Below are 22,516 nucleotides of genomic sequence, written 5' to 3' on the forward strand. Positions count from 1 at the left end.
AGGACTATAAGTAGGATTATGTGGGTGCTGGGGCAGCATAGCCTGTCATTGAAGTTGTTAAGGAGCTGCCCAGATAGGAGGGTGATGGCTCTTAAGGTCAGTATATCCTGTACTTTTCATCCTTCATGCTGTCTGTTCTCAGGAGGAGATGACCAGTGCCCTGGCCACCATGCGGGTGGACTATGATCAGGTGAAGATCAAGGACCTGAAGACTTCTAACAACCGGCTCCTCAACAAGCGGAGAAAAAAGCAGGCAGGCAGCACCTCGACGTCACAGGGCTGCAACAACCAGTAGCTCATGGGTGTTTGGAGGAGTTGGGCTTCTCAGCCCGGGTGACAGACTACATCTGAGGCTCTGGCCAGGAGGGCCCAGGGTCAATCTCTTAACAAAAGGATTATTTTGTCATTTTAATTTGTTACTTAGAACTTCAGGATGGAGGACCCTGACCCAAAACCTCCTTCAGAGCAGCCCCAGATCAGGCTCAGGCCCTAGAAAAGGCCAGGGTCTAGGGGATAGGGAGTCACTTGCTGCACCTTTGGCTAGCGTTGCCTGAGTGAGGCTGTATCTCTGTCCCACTCGAGGCATAGCTTTAGCCTTCTAGGTCACTGGGAGTTGTGGCTGGACTTCCTTTCTTCCTTGGAGACACCCATGTAGGATAGACAGATGGGCTTGGCCTTGAGAAAGGCATCTGGCCATTGGTTGTCATGGTGACCAGGGACAGTGTTACTGTCTGTAATTGCTGAGTAAATGAGCAAGGGAGGAAGAAGAAACAATTGAGGGCCTACCTTTGCCTTCTTAGGGAGACTGGTCTCTTGCTCTCTAGCTGACCCTCTCAGGCTGCCCCTTCTTTGATCTTCCTGAAGCTGCTGGGCCCAGCCTGCTGCCTCCCTGGATGGTGTAGCCCTGCCTTGCTGCAGTTCAATACTGGATGGCACTCAGAGCTCTCTCCACAAGGAGTTCTTGGGCCTAGCCATCCTGTCACTACCTACTACACAAAGGTTGATTTCTCATCTCAACTGAAGGTAGGGGGTATCTTTAATCATTTTCAATTTTGGAAAATGTCACTGTGACAAAAGCCGCCTACCCTCACCTGCTTACCAGATCCCAGGTAGGACAGCCCCTCTCTGTTGATGCTAGGGGTTACCTTTTGTTGTACTCTTATGAGACAGGATAGTTGGCTCCCAGAAAGAGACCAGGGGTCTCTTTCTGACTCTATATCAGACCCAAGGTGGTAGAAGGCTGCTGAGCCATGCTCAGAAGGTGTGGTCCTGGCTTCAGCCTGAGTTGGAGCAGAGAGCCCTCCTGGCTGATCCAGGCTTACCCTGTCCCACCCTGCCAAGTATAGCCTCAAGGTGCTGAGTGCTTGATATGGGGACTGACAAGTGCCTGACACCCAGCCTAGTTCCTGATTCCTGGCCCCTCTCTCACTGGCTGGGAATCTCTAGACTATGTCACATAGAACAATGCTGCTGGGTTTTACATCCACATATTAATAAACACTGTTTTGACATTTTCTCCCGGTTCCTAGGTTTTTCTTTGTGGAAAGAAGTGACCAAAGGTCTGTTGCTTAGACCTACTAGTGATTTCACTTCAGCTGGAGAGGGTGCCTCTGGCCTGGTAAACATGCCAGGCTGACTCTTAGAGACACTGCAGCTTCACTAGGCGTGGGAAGGTCAGAGGGGCTGAGGGATGGCAGCTGACACATGCCCCCAGCTCTGTGCCGCCCCTGTGCACTGTGTGTGTGACACCCACCCCCGTCCCTGCATGTGCCAGCGTCTGCCCACAGTGGCCACCCCCAGCTGTGTGCCAGTCTGCTGAAGGGCGGGCAGAGTGCCTGCTGTAGCGCTGAGCTATTTTCAGAAGCTGCCAGATTTCATTTGGCAGCAAGAATATCAGAGAGGGGAGGGGACAGGATGCTGGAAGACTGTCTTTTCACTACTGCAGTAAGAGAGAACCCTCACCCCTCAGGAGCCCTTGCGGGCAGCCTCAAGGGGGCCCTTACTGTGGCATTTCTCCCCCAGCTTCAATCTTGAAACCTCCCAGTTTTCCAAGAGCTCATCTGGCTCAGGCAGCACTCCCTCCTCCGCCCCCACTTCCCTCAGGGCTTGGAGGAGGGCACAGAGATGTTAGAAGGCAGGGCATAGGCAAGCGCTCCAGAGATGTTCTGCTATTTCCCAGCCTGGTGACCTTGGACAAGTCCCTCAGCTTTTCTGGCCTCCGTTTCCTCAACTATGTACTGGAGAGGAGATTGCCCACCTCAGGATGTCATCTGGGGGATTTAGGCAGATGATATGTGTGAAGTACTTAGTGGGTACCTGATAAGTGGCTTATACCCAAACCCCATTAGCTACCCCAGTAACCTTACCATCAGGAAGGAGAGAAGTACCTAGTATCTGAGAGAAAAGGCAGTCCTGCCTCAAATCTACCCCTAGGACTTTCCATCCAGAAAATTAGGCCTCTACTCATGGGCCTTTATCTCTGGGCTTCAAAGGAGGGTGGCCAGATGAATTATTTGAGGGTCCCTGTGGAACGTGGTTCAGGCCAACATTCCTAGCATACCCTTTAAGTCTGGCAGAATGCTGGCCAGATGCAAAGTTATATATATATATATATATATATATATATATATATATATATATATATATATATATATATATATAGTCCATCTAGTGACAAAGCTGCAGAGGTGCAGATGGACTCTCTCATCTGGCTCCTGAGCACCCACTGTGCCTGGGACTTGGTGCTGGGTACAAAGAAAGCAGCTACGGAAGCTGCAGACAAGGTTCTTACCTCAGGGAGTTTATATTCATGATGGAGACAGATAAAACATACAAATATGATCAAATTATGGCCGTGATATAGTCTATGAAGGAAGGACATGGCTCACAGAGAAAGGGTGTCATGGGGCAATCTAAGCCAAAAGAGAATTGAAGCACTTCAGAGACCAGGGCATGTGCTGATAGGCTACAGAATTGGATGTAGAACATCTGAGACCAGGGCCTCAGGGACAGAGAGACTATAGTCTAGGCTTCTGCTGGCCCCTCAACTCTGCCAGTCTGTGCTTCTTCCAGGGGCTGGCCTTGAGCCTCCAATGCACTAGTCTTCTCCACAGGAAAGAACACATCTGTAGAAGTCTCATAGGGTCTCTCATCTGCTCAGGTGTCCACATGCCAGTCCTGGGGAAGGATTCTTATTGATTAGACTTAGTTTGTTGCTATTGCGGGGAAGGGACCATGTCCCTTCCTCTGTTGTAGAGATAGTCAGCAGGGGAGAAGATAGAAGGATTGCCCCCTTATATTCCATGTCTTCTGGACCACTTCCAAGAGCCCATGAGGATTGTGACCCAGGGACAAACCCAGCCCAAAGCCTACCCCCCTGATCTCTGGCATTAGATGCAGTTCTCACAAGCCTAGACTGGGAGGTTGGATGCCCTGCCAAGTCACACTCAGTATAACATCTCTGAAATGGGAACAAATCTTCTGATAATCAGCCAGTATCAGGTGAGCTAAACCCAGGTAGCCACACATTCACATCAGCTAATCCAGACATACAGGCATTTGCACACGATCCATAGTGGCTTTGCAGGGAGGTTTCACTTAAGGATTACACACAAACACACACACACACACACAATGAGAAAGAGGGAAGGGGAAGAAGAAAGCGAGAGTGAGAAGGAGGGGTGGGGTAGAGAGAGAGATAGAGAGAGAGAAAGAGAGAGAGAGATATCACCCCTGATTCTGTCCTGGGAACCTGGACCTGGCTGGCCTCCAGCAGCCTGGCTCATTGCTATTCTATACCATCCCCTCTCCATCCTCGCCCTCATTTCAGCCCCTCCACTGCAGCATCAGAATTGAGACTCAAAATGCAGCCTGCTGCAGTCTCTATAGGGGTCTCTGTTTTCAGGCCTGCTTAAAACTATCTCTCCTGCAGGCATGGGGAGGGAGTGGTACATCAGATCCTGTGTGCCTATCTCCAGACCTGGTTGCCTTAGGCTGAGCCTCCTCATCCCTACGGGTTCCTCACAGCAGCTCTCAAGTCTGGTGGGGTAAAAATCTTCCTTTTGTCCCATTGGGCAGCCACCACTTGGTATCAAGATCAGCATGCAGGAAGCCAATCTCCTATCTTATAGAGTAGGGTCAATAAGAGCCAGGAGACCTGAGCTTTGGTTTACCTGAGACCTTGGTCAAGTCTGTTTTCATCTTTGAAGTTTCCCATCAATACGATAAGGTAATGATTAAAGAGTATCAGATTTTCCCAGCATTCTTGGCAGACATGTTACCACTAGCTGATGAATTGTGAAGAATATTCTGTGGTCTCAGACAGTCCCTGTACTTTATTAGGCCCCAAGTTTTTTTACCTGTTAAATGGGAGTACCCCTCACAAGGGTGAGGCAAGGGTGTGATGGAGAAGGGGATGTGGCAGCCAAACCCAAAGGCTCTGATCACCAGAATCTGCTAGGTGATGTATCCAGCTGACTAGCACTCTACCAGTTCTACTCTCTCTGTTTTTCCTGACCAGGAGAAAGTGACTCAAGGGGACTAGCTTCTTGGGGCTCAGAGGATCTGGTGGCAAGCAAGACAGGTTAATTGGGGTGTGGGGCCACCTGCTGGTCACTGGGATAAGCATTCAGTGGACACCTACTATGTGCCAGAGCCTGAAAGAGAACCCGTGGAACAGACTACAATAACATAACGAAGAGCTGCTGTTTACCGAGTGACTTCCATCTGCCTACTGTGCTGGGGGTTTATATGGATCATCTCACTTAAGCCCCATCTTACAGACAGAGAAACTGAGCCCCAAGCTCTTAGCCATAGCCCTCTGCCCCAAAGGAGGCTGGAGGAAGGAAATGCTACTCTTGGCTGGGGACAATCACAGAAGACTTCCCAGATGTGGTGACAATGTGAACTCAAAAAGCAAGGCAGATTTTAATAGACAAGATTTAGGGAAAGGACATTAGAGCTGACAGGTGCAGGGTGAGGCAAAGTGTTTGTGTGAAGAACAGAGAATAAGTCCAACAGGTGAGAGGCAACCATGGCAAGGGGCTCTCTTATTTCCTCATTCCCCTCCTGTGAAGAACCAGAGAGGGGCACTCAGAGTGAGACATGGGCACCTGGTGGCATCTTCTTGCTCTTAGAGCCCCCAGGCCACTGTCATGTGTGGCACATTCTCCACTCCCCATATCTACTTCTGCCTCCACAGAGATACACCCAGATTTGATGCCAGTTTGTCAAACAATCCATCCACCTCCTCTTGCTGCTCTGCCATTTCCAGTTAGTTTTGGAGTTAGCTGTCAGATTTGGGGCCAGTTCTTTTCATGTTGGACTGTCTGAACCCCCAGGATATGAAGATATACCCACCAACAGAGCTATTTTATGTACTGGAATTTCCCTTGAGATTGAAATTAAACAAGAGTTTTTGTGATTAAAAATGCTTATGGTTGGGCTGGGGATGTGGCTCAAGTGGTAGCGCTCTCGCCTAGCATGCGTGAAGCACTGGGTCCACTTCTCAGCACCACATAAAAATAAAATAAGGGGGCTGGGGATGTGGCTCAAGCGGTAGCGCGCTCGCCTGGCATGCGTGCGGCCCGGGTTCGATCCTCAGCACCACATACCAACAAAGATGTTGTGTCCGCCGAGAACTAAAAAATAAATATATTAAAAATTCTCTCTCTCTCTCTCTCTCTCTCTCTCTCTCTCTCTCTCTCTCTCTCTCCTCTCTCACTAAAAAAAAAAAAAAAATAAAATAAAATAAGGTATTGTGTCCACCTAAAACTAAAAAGTAAATATTTTAAAAAAATGCTTATGGATCACTGAACTATAGACATTAGCAAAATATATCTCCAATGCAGCAGGGCAAGCATTATGACCCCCAGGGAACATATGAGAAACCAAGGCTGAGACTGGCTAAGGTCCTTAGCTGGGGAGGATAGGAGGCAGGGCTCTGACATGGCAAAATGGCTTCCAGGTTGTCCTTTCTCCCATTCCCCCTACCCTCAGAGAGTCCAGATTCTGTGGGGGATAGGCAGAGAACAATTGCCTGCACTGTCTGGTGGGCTACAAACAGAGACTGGCAAGGGGAACAGAGATGAATTGGGGGGGGGGCATGACTTGCATTCCCCTTTCTGGTGGGGAATTCATTTTGGTCAGAGAATATTAGGATAAAGGAAAGATAATGGAGATGAGGAGATAGCAGGGGAGGTATTGCAGACCTGGCCTTATCCTGCAAAACTGGCCCTTGATGCACGGGCTTTGGGCGTGGACAAAGCAGATTATGCCCCCATTTCCACTCCTCATGGCCTTGCTCTATGTCCACAGCAAATCAGGAAGCCATCAATTCTCATACCTGGCACAGAGATTTTCAGTGTAGGAATGAAGCAGGCTTCTCAGCCACCTCCTGAAGCAGACTCCCAGTGTGGGGATCTACCTCAACTCAGCCTTCCTTTCCAGCGATGGGACCTTGACTCCTGGGTCATATCTCCTCGACTTGGCTAATGGAACTGGATGGGAAGTTCTTAGAACCCACTGAGAAAGGTCAGGCGAGGGCCTGGACTATTCTGTTATGGGCCTGGCCTGCTGCTGTCACACCTCACAACTCAGGTTTGAACATTTCTTGTGTGCCAGGCATATCTCACACTTATGTTCCTTTACATTTATGTTTATCCAGTTGCCCTCCAAGGAGAAATTTATGCCCATCTTACAAATGAAGTCATTGGAGCTTGAATGGCACCAGGAAAAAGCACCCATGTTTCTGTGAGTGATATTCAACAGGCCCAGGGTCTAAACCCAGGACCATGGGGCTCCACAGTCCCTTCTCTAAGAAAGCTGTCCCTGCCCAGAATTCTACTGTCATCTGATCTCTCCCCTGACCTAGACTAATTGGAGGTGTCACAAACCTGCGCTTTCCCTTTCCTGATCTTCGTGTATCTGTGGCTGCTAAAAAATGACACTAGGGGCTGGGCAGTGCTGCTTGTCTATAATCCCAGCAACTCAGGAGGCTGAGATGGAAGGATTGCAAGTTCGAGGACAGCCTCAGCAACTTAGTCAGACTCTGTCTCAAAATAAAATAAAAAGGTCTGAGGATGTGACTAAGTGGTAAAGTGCCCCTGGTTTCAATCCCCGGTACTTAAAAAAAAAAAAAATTTGGAGTGAACTTCCATAGCTTCTGGTCCCTGAGCCCAGGCAGGGAGTGCCCAGCACCTCTCAAGAAGGTTTAAAGTCAGGGTAATCCCTGCAAATGAGACAGAAGTTAGGCCTTAGTCACACAACCTGAAGTCCCCTCTTTACTCTGCTTTGTGACTTTGGACAATCCCCTTATTCACTCTGAGTTCATTTCCTCATTAGAACAAGTAGACAGCAATGCCTATCTCCTGAACTATGAGACTGTGAAAGATAAGGCATGACATTCTGCCCAGCTCCCATTATGTCACAGGTCTTCCAGAATTCACCTCACATAAGAGGTTGTGTGGGACATAATGGTATTCAGGGAAGTGTCGAGTCACAGGTTAAAGCCTCTTAAAAGGAGGTTGATTCCCTGACAGAAGCTGCAGTTAGAGCTCCTTTCTGATAGAGCCACCCACCTGCCTTTAGTCCTGTCTCTCTGTGAAGGTCCCTGCCCGGCCAGGGCCTAGTAGGCTGTATGGTGAGGCTGCTGGGCACATGAGGCAGAGCAAGCCCCACCCAGGTCCAGAAAACCCCCTCCTCACAGAGTCATGAAGGGAACCTGAGACTTTGGGGTACAAGGCTGGGCACTGCATCAGCTGGAGAGGAGATAGATTGGCCCAGAGTGCCTACTGTGGGTAGGCTTCCTTGTGCTGTTGGCTGAGGCAAAGCTAAGCAGATGGGACTCCTTCTCTAATGATGGAACCCACAACTAAGGAATGGGGTGACAGATGGGAACAGAAGGATCAGGAAAGTCTCTAAGTAGAGGACACTCAATTGAGAACAAATGACAAGAAGAAGAAGAGGAAGGGCATTCCAGGCAGAGAAAAGCAAGTGCAGGGGCTTCACAGGTCAAAAGTTTTTTTGAGAAGCAAATATTCAAATATGACCACATTGTACTTGGAGAGAGCTGGGCTATACCAACCTCCTCTGGAGAGAAGTGAGTGTGTGGGCAGCCTTCTGGGACTCCAGGAAATCAAGGCTTTTGCAGGTGCCTTTTTCTAGGCTCTGCCACTGACCAGAACAGGGTCTGGTCCAGGGTTCATAATAGCTTGGTCAGATGTTAATCAGTCCTCACCTGGCCCTTGATTCTACAGAGGGAATATAAATTCCTGAAATGGCTTTAACATCTTATCTTTAGCAATAAATTAAACCCACTGAACCATGGATACAAAAGCTTGCTGGGGCTGTTAATATCAGCAAAGCCAACAGCCGTGTCTGTTTCCACATCAAGACGCAATAAGATGTAACTCAACCTCTGAAGATAGGTTCTATAGAGATAGGGCCTGCCCTCTGGGGGTTAATTCATTTTAGTGAGCTCCAACAACTGGGGTTCAATCTCACTGAAGTTCTGTGAATGCTCCATGGGGTTGGAGTTGAACAGAAATTCTCAGCAATAGTTACTGACCATAACGTCAGTTAGCAAGCCCCTTCTCCCTCCAACCCATGAGTCAATACAGGACTGGGGTCTGAGCTAAGAGTACTGATAGGGGACCTCAGGGTGTTCCTTCTGGGACAGCCACCTCTCCTCCCATGTCCATCCTTCAGGGACTGACTCTGGAGTGTTTTCTTCCTTTTGTTACTCTGGAGGTTGTGTGGGTTTCCTCACACATGGGAGCTGGTTCTGTGGAGTAAGTCCTTTCTAAAGCTGCCTGGAAGAAGTAAAGATGCAGTGAGTGGGAGGGGCCTAGGGGAGGAGCAGGAAGTCAGTTTCTGCCTTCTGGAAGGAAGGTAGTCGGAGGACATTGACTTATCCAATATCACACAGGTTAGTAGCTAAAGCTGTGAGCAAAAAAATACCTCTTGAAGATAGTCCAAATTTTGGTGACAGGAGATATTGACATTAGAACTGCAGGGACCTAAAAGAGCTTATAGGTTTCCACTTGGGGTTTCTGATTTTTCCACTCCAGAGTCCAATTACCTGGAAGAAAAATTGTGGCTTTTGTGTTGGTGCACTTTCTGGCTTCCATGTTTTCCCTCCTGGACTGGTCAAACCCAGCCTTCCAAGGATGGGAATAAATCTTGGACTAGCAAATCAACCCAAGTGTGGTTCAGAAATGGCTTTGAGAAAAACAAATAACCCAATCAATAAATGGGTTAAGGAACTGAACAGACACTTCACAGAAGAAAAAATACAATTGATCAACAAATATATGAGAAAGTGCTCAACATCTCTAGCAATTAGAGAAATGCAAATCAAATCTACTCTAAGATTTTATCTCCTGTCAGAATGGCAATCATCAAGAATACAGGCAACAATAAATGTTGGCTAGGATGTGGTGGAAAAGGTACACTCATATATTGTTGGTGGGACTGCAAATTGGTGCAACCACTATGGAAAATAGTATGGAGATTCCTCAGAAAATGGGGAATGGAACCACCATTTGACCTAGCTATTCTATTCCTTGGTTTATCCCCAAAGGACTTAAAATCAATTTAATATAGTGATGCAGCCACATCAATGTTTATAGCAGTTCAATTCACAATAGCTAGACTATGGAACCAACTTAAGTGTCCCTCAATAAATGAGTGGATAAAGAAAATGTGGATATTATTCAATGGAATATTAGTGGGATATTACTTTAAAGTTTTAAAGAAGAGTGAAATTATGGCATTTGTCAGTAAATAGTTGGAGTTGGAAAATATCATGCTAAGCAAAATAAGCCAACTCCACAAACCAAAGGCTGAATATTTTCTCCAATATGCGGATGCTAATTCACAATAAGGTGGGGGGCACTTGGGGAAGAATGGCGTTACCTTAGATTAGGAAGAGGAAAGTGATGGGAGGGAAGAGGACGGGATGTGGGGATAGGAAAGATAGTAGAATGAAACAGACATTATTACTGTATTTATATATGTGACTACATGACCAATATGATTCCTGCAACATGTACACTCAGAAAAATGAGAAATTATATCCCATCTATGTATGATATATCAAAGTGCATAAATGCATTCTACTGTCAGTTCTAACTAATTAAAACAAATAAAAAATTACAAAAAAATGACTTTGAGAGCTGTAATGGGGAGGAAGTTCTAGACAGAATCTGAGAAGGTCAGAGCTGAGAAGTGCCTTGTCACATTTAATTCTGGATTTATAAATAAGAAAACTGAAGCTCACAAGTCAGCCTCTCAGATTTGACTACTTCTTCCTCCACATGCAGCCTCCTTGGTCATTGGTTTGGCTACCCTGCCTTCCCTGGCCTCAGAGTTCTCTCTCAGGTCCTTCTGGCTTTCACTTTCTTCTGTAGAGGTGTTTTCCATTTTTGCTGATTTCTGGCTAGGACTTTATTAGTGACTGTGCCTGGAGCCCCGACAGCTTTTAATCAGGCTTCCTTGGGTCTTCCTTTCCGGATAGCTTTGAGTGAGGAGAGCGTGATTGTTTGGCATTGGGGTTTAGGGTTCTTCCTATGGCCAGAGGGAAGGGCAGGTGTGTGGGGAGGCTGGGGGTGCTGGGTTACTGGAACACAGAGAGCTTGGAGGCCTGAGAGGGGGTCTTTCAGACCCCATCCCTGATCTGGTCCCAGGGATTGATTGAATCTGGCTCTGGGCCAGTTGCTGCTTTTCTCCCTGCCACTCTCAGGACTGGTACTGCCCAAAGGCTGGACATATATGAGGGACTTTCTGAATGCACCATATAGCTGTGGAGACATTGGAAGCCATGACCTGAATTTGGGTTCTCACTCCCTGGCTAGAGATGTGGACACTCCTGGTTTTCTGCACCAAGATACCATCACAAAATCAGGGCTATTAGATATCCTTAGAGGAGAATAGCAGCTTTGCTTGGCCTTAGGACTTCAAGTGGGTTTGGAAGGAAGATGGAACTTTAGAAAGGTCTTAGAAGAGAGGATAAGACACAGCTCCGACAAGGGTCTTGCATCTTGGGGTGGATCTAGATTTGGGTGAAGAAATAAATGCTAGGCTGAGTATGTAAACTGCTCTGAGAAAACAGAGAGCCATTAGAGACCCTTGCACTAGAACTGAGGTGATATGTTAAGAGTGCAATTTGGGACAGCTTTACCTGGGGTTGGCAATGTTGGAGCAGGAGTGGAGGAACTTACCTGCCATCTCTTCTGGCCTCAGGGCACGCATCTCTCTCCAAAGGTGACTTAAGACTGTAGCTGGATTCTGAAGAACAACCTAGGACAATTCCCATGTAAGCCATCAATGTCCCTTGGCTCATGTTCACCCTTGATTAGAGTCTCCCATGGTAAGCCTTCCTGGGATATTTCAAAACTAGCTCTAGGTGTGTTTTTCAGGCAAGCCTAGACATTCTCATGCTGCCAGCCTTCTGGATGCTCCTGAGCTAGAACTTCTTGTCCAATGTACAGAGGGAAGAAATCTCATATTATTGACAGTTGGATACAGAAATTATTCATTCATATAGCCCAGGCAGCAGTTCTAAGAGGCAGGTGCTACCCTTCTCAGCCTTTTCATATCTAACAAACCCTGGTAAACCAAATCTGTTCAGGCAGCCTCCATAGTCCCTCTTGGTTCCTTGATTCCAAGGTTTCCTTGGCCCTGGACCTCATTAGAAACTCCCTGAAGTCTCCACCTGGGAAATCTGCCTCATCTTGGAGGGTGCTTGCATTTAATACAAACTCTGGATGATGTTGCCCCACAACTGGGATTGGGGACCTTGGGCCCAGGTGCTACCTATAGTGGTCTCTCTCTGGCCAATTTTGTCAGTGTCACGAGCTACCTTGAAGAGCTGCCATTCAAGAAGCCCTTGGGATTCCCTTTGCATCTAAACAAAAGCACAAAAACATAGGTTATAACCTGAAAGTGCATGGAGAGAAGAGAAAACTTTCTCTACTTTTTTCTCCCCTAAAGTATCTTTCACAGCTTCCAGACTTGTCTCTGTAGAGTGCCACTGTCCTAGGTCTGCCACTGCCCACTCCAGGTTCAGCCCTCCCAAGACTGTGGCTGCTGTTCTCCACTGGTGTCAAGAAGGGATTTTTTGTGTGTGTCGGTAAGGTCTGGAGCTCTGGGGCTGGCTGCTATATGTGATTTTTGTCAAGCTTCTTCCATTCTTTGGAATCTCAATTTTCTTATTTTTTAAAATGATCACAATGATGCTCACAGGGTTCTTGGGAAGATTCAATATAAGAACATGTAAAAAAAAAAAAAAAACAAAGTCTGGGGTGAGTGTGAAGTCCAGAGGTAAATTACTCTAGGATGGAGGAAATGGGGTACCCAGACCTGCTCTACAGGTTGGGGAGAGGAAAATGAGCTGCAGGGTAGTTAGCATCTGATATGATAGGAGGGCTACGGCATTTAGGAGTCCAAGGCTTCTGTCCCCTGCCAAGTTCCCTGTTGTGCAGACACTGAGGATAGTCTGCTGTTTACCTGGAAAAGTTTACAACAGTCAAAAGTTTTGAGGTTCAGGGATCCAGGGGCATGCATTTTAGGAGGCCAGTGGCCATCCTGAAGGAAGAAGAGAGTATATGAAGTCCTCTTCTCCAAAGGCTACAATTGTGCTCATGAACTTGAGTCACCGCGAAGCCCCTGGGTGTTGGCAGGGAGTAAGTCCCATATCCCCTGCTCCCTGATTGACAGAATAAGAAAACTTAACAAGCAAAAGTTAAATCTTGAGGGCACTCTATAGTTCCAGACTCAAAGTCTTCAGTCCCGTTCCAGCTCTAGCCCCTGGCAATCCTGGCTTTTATCACCCAGCATAGATCTACTCTTTCCTGCTCCCAAGGACCAGATTTCTGAGCCTGGAAGTCAAGGCCTGGATTGAACCTGATGAATGAATCGGATCAAATAAATATTCTACATTCTCAAGTCTGATTTCTTCAACCTTTCTAAGAGGGGGCTATAAAAGCATCCATGTCTTCATTCCCATGAGGAAGAGAATCCTGCTCTTCAGGTTGGTGATGGGCTCTAAGGACACTCCATGAGTTCATACATTGGCCACTGGTATACTCAAAGCAGTTTCTGAAGTTTGTACTTGAAGTATAATTTACATAAAATGAAATCTTAAGTGTAAGCTTGAAAAATTTTTACCTGCTATGTATATTCTTGTAAACCAGTATACTAATCAGGACAGAGAACATTTCTTTCTGTTGTTGTTGTTAAATTTTTTTTAGTTTTTGTTGGACTTTATTTTATTTATTTTTACATGGTGCTGAGGATCGAACCCAGTGCCTCATGCATGCTAGGTGAGCACACTACCACTGAGCCACAACCCCAGCCCCAGGACAGAGAACATTTCTATCCCCATCACTTCTCTTAGACCCCAACAAATAGAGATCTGATTTCTATCATCATAATTTTAGCTATTCTAGAAGTTCATATATGTGGAATTTTATAGTATGTAAGTATATAGCTTTTTGTGTCTGACTTCTTTTGGAGATTTATCCATGTTGTATTAGTAGTTCTCTCTCTCTCTCTCTCTCTCTCTCTGTGTGTGTGTGTGTGTGTGTGTGTGTGTGTGTGTAGAGAGAGAGAGAGAGAGAGAGAGAGAGAGAGAGAGAGAGAGAGAGAGACTTGGATTTAACCCAGGGCTTGTCACACGCTAGGGCAAGCACTCTACCACTGAGTTATATTTCTAGCCCTTTAAAAATAATCTATTTTGAGATAGGGTCTTGATAAATTTCCCAGGCTGATCTCAAACTTGTGATCCTCCTGCCTCAGCCTCCTTAGTAGCTGTGCAGCTTACGGGTATGAGAAACCATGCCTACCTTATTGTTTCTTTCAAATGCTGACTAGTATTCCATTTTATGAATATACTACAATTTGGTGGTTATTAGGTATTCTAATTTTTTTGCTATTATGAAAAAAGCTGTTACAAACATTTGTGCTCAAATCTCCATGTGGACATATATTTTTGTTTCAGTGCTGTCCTGGCTCTATCATGAGGGCCTTATTTTGAGAAATCCTCCCTATTCATCACCAGGAGGATAAACTTCAAAGAGGATGGGAGGGTGAACTTCAGTGCTGTCCAGCTCCATGTCCTACCTGTGTGTGTTATTCTTCTGATGAAGCTGCACTGTTTTATAAAGTTAAGTTTGAGATAGAAGCAACATATACCCATTGGGAAATTTAGGGAAAAAAAGGGCAACTTCTTGGAGTACTTTACTTTGGTTTGTATCTACATGTGTTTGTTCTTGCATAATCACAACCACACTGTGAACAGTTTTAGGACTAATTATTTGTCATTGAAAGTTATATAATAGATATTTTCCATGTTGATATATTGTTTTCAAGCCTATTCTTTTTAAAAATTTAATTATATTTATTTATTTTTACGTGGTGCTGAGGATCAAACCCAGGGCCTCGCCTGTGCTAGGCAAGCATTTTACCGCTGATCCACTATCCCAGCCCTCAAGCCTATTCTTGATTGCATAAAATTGCATGGAGGCAATGCCCGTGTTCAAACAAATCATCCCCTACTGGTGGTCATTTGGGTAATTTACAATATTTATACACAGAAGCACATTGAATACTTATGTAAATAGAATTTATCTCTGATCCATTCTCACAGAACTAAGAGTTTTAAAGTTTCTTTTATTTTTCTCTTCCCCCCTCCTTCTCCTCCTCCTTTTCCTTTTCTACTTCTTCCTCCTTTTGGCACTGGGGCTTGAACCCAGGGGCACTCTACCACTGGGCTACATACCCAGCTGCTTTTCTTTTTATTTTGAGACAAGGTCTTTCTAAGGTGGCCGGGTTGGCTTTGAACCTGAGATCTTCCTGGCTCAGCCTCCCGAATAGCTGGAATTACAGGTGTGTGCCACCACACTTGGCACACAGTTTTTAGGTTTCTTGATATCCACTTGTCATATTTCTGGTGGGAGGGACCCATGGGACCCACCCCACTTAGAGTAGACCCCTTCTCTTACATTCCTAATTGCCTGCACCCTTCATTAGATTTTTTTTTTTTAAAATATGATGGACTAGAGGAGTCTCATTATAGCTTCAATTTCTTTGGTGGTTAAATAAGATGCTCATTTTCCCATCTGTTCATGTACTGATTCTATTTCCCCTCATGGGAGGAAGCAGCTCCCATTGAGTGATGCACATTTGTATCTTTCCCAGTGAACTTCATGAATAGCTTACCAGGCCCTGCCAGGGCTGTTTTCAGGTTTGGAGGGATCCAAGTTTAAATCTTTGTGTCCTCTCATATCCTCATAACTTCCATCTGGTCTTCACAGTTGTATTCTTCCTCTGAGGCCTCTGAGGCTACTTCACCTGGAACCTAGAAGAGTCTTTGGGAAATAGAACTTGATCTACTGATTAGTCTTGTCTTTATTGCTCATAATTCTCCATATCTTGACTCTACCCACTTGCCATATTCCCAAGGAAATTTTGGGCTCTGGTTACACTGGTCTTGCCATTACTTCCTGCGTAGTTCTGTTTCTTCCTTCTTCTGTGTCTTGGTTCATGAAAACTTTTTCAAGAGTGCCCCCCTTCACTTCTGGGCCATGTCCAATTATTCTCATCCTCTGGGACCTTGCCTCCTTTGTCAAGTCTCCCTGGATTTTTCTAGTCCACTCATCCTCCCCTGCCTCTAAATTTCTGAAGCATTTGCAGTCTCTAAGGGCTTTCTGAAATAAATAGTTCCTTTCTCTCCATCCAACTTCTGAACAAAATAAGACAGAAAAACCTAAATGAGGGCTGGGGATGTGGATGCGGTAGCATGCTTGCCTGGTATGTGCACGGTGCTGGGTTCGATCCTCAGCACCACATACAAATAAAGATGCTGAAAATAAAGTCTGCCGAAAACTAAAAAATAAATATTAAAAAATTCTCTCTCTCTCTCTCTCTCTCTCTCTCTCTCTCTCTCTCTCTCTCTCTCTCTTTAAAAAAAAGAAAAGAAAAACCTAAATGAAGGCCAATGCCTCACTTCGATAAGTGGAGACTTGGTGGAGGAATAGCTTAGAGTGAGGTCAAATAGATCCCAGAATTATCCCTTCCTGACTTTCTGCCAGTCTCACATGCTCTAAATGAGTGAGGCCCCACGTGTCACTGTCAGTGGAGGAACATTGGGAATGAGAAATCTGCTGCCCTCTTACAGACCATACCCTGGGGGAAAATGCTAAATCTTGTCTTGAATTATAAGTTAGTAACTCTGTGGGTTTTGCTGCTTTAGTTATACTTTCAGATCCTTAAGGCCCAAGGTACATATAGCTTCTTATTTTCACAGTGCTTTCAAGTAGGTGAAGAAGACTCACTTAGAAAGACCTTTCTACCCCAGCTAAGTCTGAAATACTGGTCTGTTCTGAGGACCTCATTTCTCTATTGATGTTGGCCTAAGTGTGTAGGCAGAACCTATTGAAGCAGGCAGAGATAGATGTAATCATAAATGAATTGGCTCAGGTCTCAGTCAGAAGGACAATGGGCTCTTTCCTGAGAGCAGATTTCTATCAGGGTACAGGGGCATATGGACACTATAATCCTTGCATGGGGATAGAAGACACAGCCAAACAAGAGGTTGGAATGGCACAGATATGCTTTGCTTAACTCACAATTGTGCTAAGAGCCTTCTGAACTGATTGATGAATGAGAAATCATCCAAGGCATAGAGGATGAAATATCTTGAGCTGGATGGAGGAGTCTATGGACAAAGTCAGGTTACAAATCCCTCTGCTCCTCTGGCTGCTGCTTTCTAGAGGAATTTGAGCCCTCACACATTTTGGAGCCCACCTGGTAATGCCTGGATTCCAGAGCTGTGGGTGCACACACATCATTGCACCATGTAGAGTTAGAAAAAGATCTCTCTAAAAATAACCACCGAGGAATATTTAATTTGATAGCAAGACTGTGACTAATCCATGAAACAGAGAGTCTGTGTGACAAGACACAGTACAATAATGGGGAGAAATTCATGTTTGACCTTTAAGCAAGTGCAAAATGAAACAGATCTATGCTTCAGCGGCTGAGGACCTTGTGGCTCTAGGGATTGTGGTTATGAGCAGGAGATTTGATGGTCATGGAGGAGAACTTATAGAATATATAGTTCTTGAGGGTGTTGTACATGAAAGCAGCTCAAGGAAAATCAATACCTTTTGGTGTCAAATAGAAGAAACTGGTGCTAAGTGCTGGCTGGTAAGAGGCACATACACACAACCAGTCCATCTGTGCAAGGATGACCAAACCAGCTTTCAAAGGCTGGCTTGGAGAAGAAGCAGATCCCACAAATGCAAGGAGAGCCAGAATTTCTAGGAACCAATCTGAGTGGGTGGGGAGGGGAGTGAGATTTCAATATTTAATGAATATTTACCCTTTGCTAGGATATGGATTGAGAGTTTTGCAGGTATTATCCTCACAATCATCCATGATACAGGGATTGTTGAGATTTTTACTTGACAGAAGAAGAAAGTGAATTCAGAGAGGTTGAACGACTTGCCTGGGATCACCCAGCTTTGAAATGTTTAGGGCTATATTTGAGTTCAGTTCTGACTCCAAAGCCTTCAGGCTCTATTTCCTATATCTAGGTCATCTGAAATTGAGAAAAACCCATGGCTGGCAGTGGGCTTGAGTGATAGACTAGGGTCATGGATGAATGGCTAAGTACAGGTGTGGTTTGAGCAGGGGCCATCCAGAGATGCGTTATAAAAAATTGCTAAGGCTTCAGACATGGCAGGTTTCTCGATTAGGGTCACTTCTCTGATTATTCCATAATTTATGACTGCATATTATCAATTCTGATCCATCATACTTGGTGCTAATTGAATAGTCTCCATTTCTTAAAGTATCCCTTCCTCGGTGGTGACAGAGTGAGTACTGTTCTGCTTTCTGCTATTCCCCAGGTGCTCCATGTCCATGCTCTTTTAAGAGAAGTCCTTAAAGACTTTATCTGCATATTCTAATAAATTTCTTTCAAAGAAGATATTAGCAGTGGTCCTTGATCAGATTCAAGGCCAAGTGCTTCCTGGCATGCTTGTCATTTTTCTCTCCTGGGACTCAGCACGTGAGAGTTACAGGTGACAAACAGTGTTGAGATGCAGCTGAGGAAGGGGATCTCAGAAACCTTCTCAGACTCCTGAGAGTGGGCTGTGCAGGGAGGTAAGCTGATCTCCTCTCAGCCTGGAGCCTGGGAACAGGTATGCCATCTTGAGCACAAAGGAGGGATGGGCTCAAGGAGGAAGCAAGCCTGGAAGGGTCCTGTGAGGGTGTGGTCCTAGATGCTTCTGCAAAACCTCTGTTGGGTGCTCAGAGAATTGGAGTATATGTAGTGGTACCTCTAAGCCCAGTTTTCAAGGGATGAGCCTTTTCCTCTGCTGTCCCTTAATGAACCAAGGATCTACTTGAGGGGCCTGGACTTATCCATGTCTCTTATCTCTGATCCTGACTTAAGGCTTGACAATGGTTGGTGCCCTATCATTATGGGACCCATTAAAGGCCTAAGATATGGCCCCACCTCCCACTCCAGTCATACCTCTCTCTACTCTCCATTTATTTGCTCACTCAAAATCATATCCTGGTCACTCTGGCCTCTCTATTCCTTGGATGCATCATTCCCCACCTCCCAAATGCTGCTCCTTTTGTCTAGAATACTTTCTATTTTTTTAATCTTTGTTTTGTTTATTTATTTTTATGTGGTGCTGAGGATGGAACCCAGTGCCTCACAGGTGCAAGGCAAGCACTCTTCCGCTGAGCCACAACCCCAGCCCCACTTTCTTTTCTTTTTAACTTGGCTGATTCATCTGCATTGTCAGACTTTAAATATCATTTCCTCCAGGAAGCCTTCTCTGATTTGCAAACTAGGTCAGTCAGTCCTCTCCCCTTCCCCGGCTGGTGCTCCTTTTGTTCACTGGGTCTTTAGAGATTCACTTTTGTGATAATTGGTTCAGTGGCTCTTCCATATAACTAGATGGTAAACTCATGGTTGGGAAAGACTGTGAACATTTTCTGCCCTGGACTTTGCTGATAATAGGTGCTCAATAAGTTTTGGGTGAATGAATGAGTCAAATTTCCCACACTTTAAGAAAAAAAGTATAAAGAGTCAATGATATCAAAGTCTCAGTTCCCTTTCTTTCCCCAGTCCCATAGCATTTTAGACCTGGGTAGGTTGTGCTATACCAAACGGGCTTTGTTTTACACTTAAGTGGGCTTGGTGAAAGCATTGCAATTGCCTGCATTTTATGTATAGAGAAATTACCTCTGTCCTGATTTGCAATATCTGTGCTATTTTGGGCTGTTTTTCTCTTTTGGGCCTATTTATATTGGAGCAATAATTCCACCATTTGGCTACACAGAGGCTCAATTAATATTACAAATACGGTCCCATAAAATTCGGTGCTTGACATTAGGACGTTTTGTTGCTAATTACTCTCCAAGGTTTTTAATTTCAATTCCTCCTTGGTGACTTAGTTCAGAAATTCAAGGGCACAGTTATTACCCCCAAAGGGAAAGGAGAACTAAGAAATGCCAACTTTCTATTTGCCCTGCCTTCTGAAGTTATCTAATTTTTGATTGCCTTTCCTCTTTTTTTTCTTGCCCACAAAACAATAAACAAAAACTGAAGCAAAGATATACATTTCTGGAAAAAAATGGAAGCACACCTTCATTAATATATTCATTCAAATAATATTTACTGAACACCTATTGTTTGTCAGATCCTGTGTGCTAGACACTGAAGATAAAAAAAAGAAATAAGCCCCTCACAGTCTTGGGGGTCTAAAAGTACTGAGGATTCTCAGACACACCCGGATACATCTGAGGGAGCTGCTTATAAAGGGGCTTAATAGTTATCATCCATCCTAAAGTACTACATTAGTCTTCAGGGGTTGAAGTCATGGGAATTTTGGTCATTTCTCATTTGAAGACTCTGGATAATTGTAAGGAATCTGCATTTTAATAATATTTTGAATGGGTTGATAAAATAGGAACAGATGGTTAAAGTTTGTCATTTCAGGAAAAATATTAAAATATTACACTGCTTAATCTGTCTCTTTTTCACACTCTTCCCCGTCCTCTCTCCACTTCATAGACAGTCAGATGCAATACAATTTAAAGCAAAATACTAATCATATCTTTTAGTCACTCTAGTTCTTCTCTGAAGGGACCCTAACTTTATTAGCCTGGCTGGCTCCTTAAATGCTTTATTCCAATGCTTCCTATAAAGTGTTGTTTTGTGGGGACATAAGAAGTGGTAATGAAGTAAGACTAACTTGGATGTCTCTCTGCCATGAAGAACATTAGCTCTCCAAGTGCTTTACTAATCAGAGAAGACACACTCCTTGAGGGACTCAGCAGGGTAGAAATGAATTGGGTAACATGTCTCATCCACTTGCCCCTGGGCTTTGTATGAGGAGAAGCTCTGACTGCTGGCATCTCCTGGCCAGGAAAAGGCAGAATGTCAATGTTATCACTGCACTTGCTTGGATTTGCCTGTTTCAACTGTATTTCTCTGAAGTCTTCCTACCATTCTGCTTGGATGAAACATCAAATGAGATCAACCCTTGGGAGAGGGAAGTGAGTTCTGCTCTGGCAATGTTGCCAGAAACTCTTGGGAGAATGAGCATCGTGAGCCACTTACCCACTGCTTGCTGACTTCAGTAGCAAAAGACTCCAGAATGCTCCTGGATAAACATCATCTTTGTGGCCACACATTGTTTCATGAGCTGAGTCATCAGCCTGGCTGGCTCCTTAAATGCTGTCTGATTATCCAGGCAGCAGAAAACAAGGAGAGAAGATATGAAGTGTAGCTCATCAAGCTTTGTAGAGGGCCAGTCTCACTCAGCAAGGTGATGGGGAATTTGCTATTATGGAATTTGCTTATGACAAAATAATTATTAATCAATTTAAATCTCATTTAAGAGGAAAAGATGATGCTTTCTGCATTTTTTTGTATTTAAAAATCTATTGGTTATAGACATTTAAATAGCCACCCATCTTAAAGAATTTCCTGCTCGAAACTTGAATCCTTCCTCATTCATCAACTTGTAATTTATCATCTAAGATAATGAGGTAAACCCCAAAGTAACAGTGATATGATAAGTCAAATTGCAGAATTCTTTGTTTTGCAGATAAATTGTTCTACCATGTTTATCTTTTATATAGCTACTCAATAAGACATTTTAAATGAATTTTAAATTAAAACCAATGTAACTTATATCAAGGAAATTTACTTTAATTAACTCAAGTTTCTGCATTTGGAGATTTGTGACTTGCTGAGGTAAGCATACCAATTCTCTCTTCTAACCCATTTCATTATGGTCTCAGTAAACAGATCATTCACTCAAGAGTATACGTTAAATTCCTGTTAGGTGGCAGGCACTATGTTAGTCTGTGTGGGAGGTAAAGATAAATGAAGAGCAATACTTGTCACTGAAGATGTTTGTCAATGTGCAAGGCAGACATATTGGATCTCTTGGAGGATGGTAGGAAGAGCAAGTGCTACAGGAAAGACCTTGTTGGGAAAGAATCCACTTCAACTGAGGGCAGTTGGGGAAGCCTTTCTGGGGAAGGTAGCCCTGAGACAGTCCTTGTAAGGATGGTCTGTAAGTTTCAAGGGAGGAGAGGATGAGGACTGAAAAACACATCTTGCAAAGGTCCAGTGAAAGCCAGGGAATGGTAGTTGCTTGTGTTTGGAGTTCAGATAACTCTGAAGAATTCTATTAGATCAGTTATCAGGAGGTGACAAGCTCAGAAACCAGCCTTTCAGGGACTGAGATTTAAATAATTTTGTTGAAATACAAGGATCTGAGGTGGATGATTCTCCTTCCAAGTCAGATGGAGAGAGGAGGAAGAGAGAAGGAGTGGGGAAGATGGAGCTACTGACAAAGTAGGTGTTTCTGGGGCAGCTGGAGCAGGGCAGTGTGAAAATGGGCGACAAGGGGCAACAATAGTGTGGTGGTTCCTGGGGATCCTGAGAAGAAGCAGGCATCGGCAAGTTGGAAGGCAGCTGGAGGAAGGGAAGACTCAGACCAGATGCTATGGGACAGAAGAGCAGGTGCACAGTCCTGCTAAAGACCTATTCCATGATGTGTGTTATACCCTTTTGCTTCATTTCAAGAAAATAACCTAAATTTGGTACCAACAGTAAGAATGTAGGAGTCTAGGATTTATCAACTACCTTCCTTCTCACCTTGGTCCCCTTTCTTTTCATTTTACTGGAGTGGGATTAAGGTACTCCCACTTCAGAGCTGAGGTGTGCAGTTGTGGAGTGAACTTTGTGTAAGAAAGTGTCATCTATGTTAACTATGATGGATTCAGACTGGAAACAAGATAGTAAACTTTGGGAAAATTGGTCCTTAGGCTCTGTGACTGCCGTCAAGAACTAAAGGATGAAATAAGAACTTCATGGTTGTTCAGAAGGCCTGTGTAGCTTGTCCCTGCTTGCTGGACAGATCCCCCTGGAGAGAGCTTTGTCAGAGTGTGACTTTATTCCGTGGCATGTTATCTACAG

At 44.7% G+C, this 22,516-nt stretch overlaps 1 protein-coding gene across 4 annotated transcripts in view; it reads left to right on the top strand.

Moving 5' to 3' along the window:
- The window catches only part of MAPKAPK3 (MAPK activated protein kinase 3), a 29,453-nt gene extending 27,937 nt beyond the window's left edge, over window positions 1-1,516 (top strand). For all 4 annotated transcript variants that reach the window (XM_081301183.1, XM_081301182.1, XM_081301181.1 and 1 more), the window contains one exon: window positions 143-1,516. In XM_081301183.1, coding sequence (XP_081157309.1) covers window positions 143-295 — 153 coding nt within the window. In that variant the 3' untranslated portion in view covers window positions 296-1,516. The remainder of the gene's footprint in view (window positions 1-142) is intronic.
- Window positions 1,517-22,516: the final 21,000 nt, after the last annotated feature.

Source organism: Spermophilus citellus (assembly GCF_964194105.1).
Source record: "Spermophilus citellus genome assembly, chromosome: 7".
Lineage (NCBI taxonomy): Eukaryota > Metazoa > Chordata > Mammalia > Rodentia > Sciuridae > Spermophilus > Spermophilus citellus.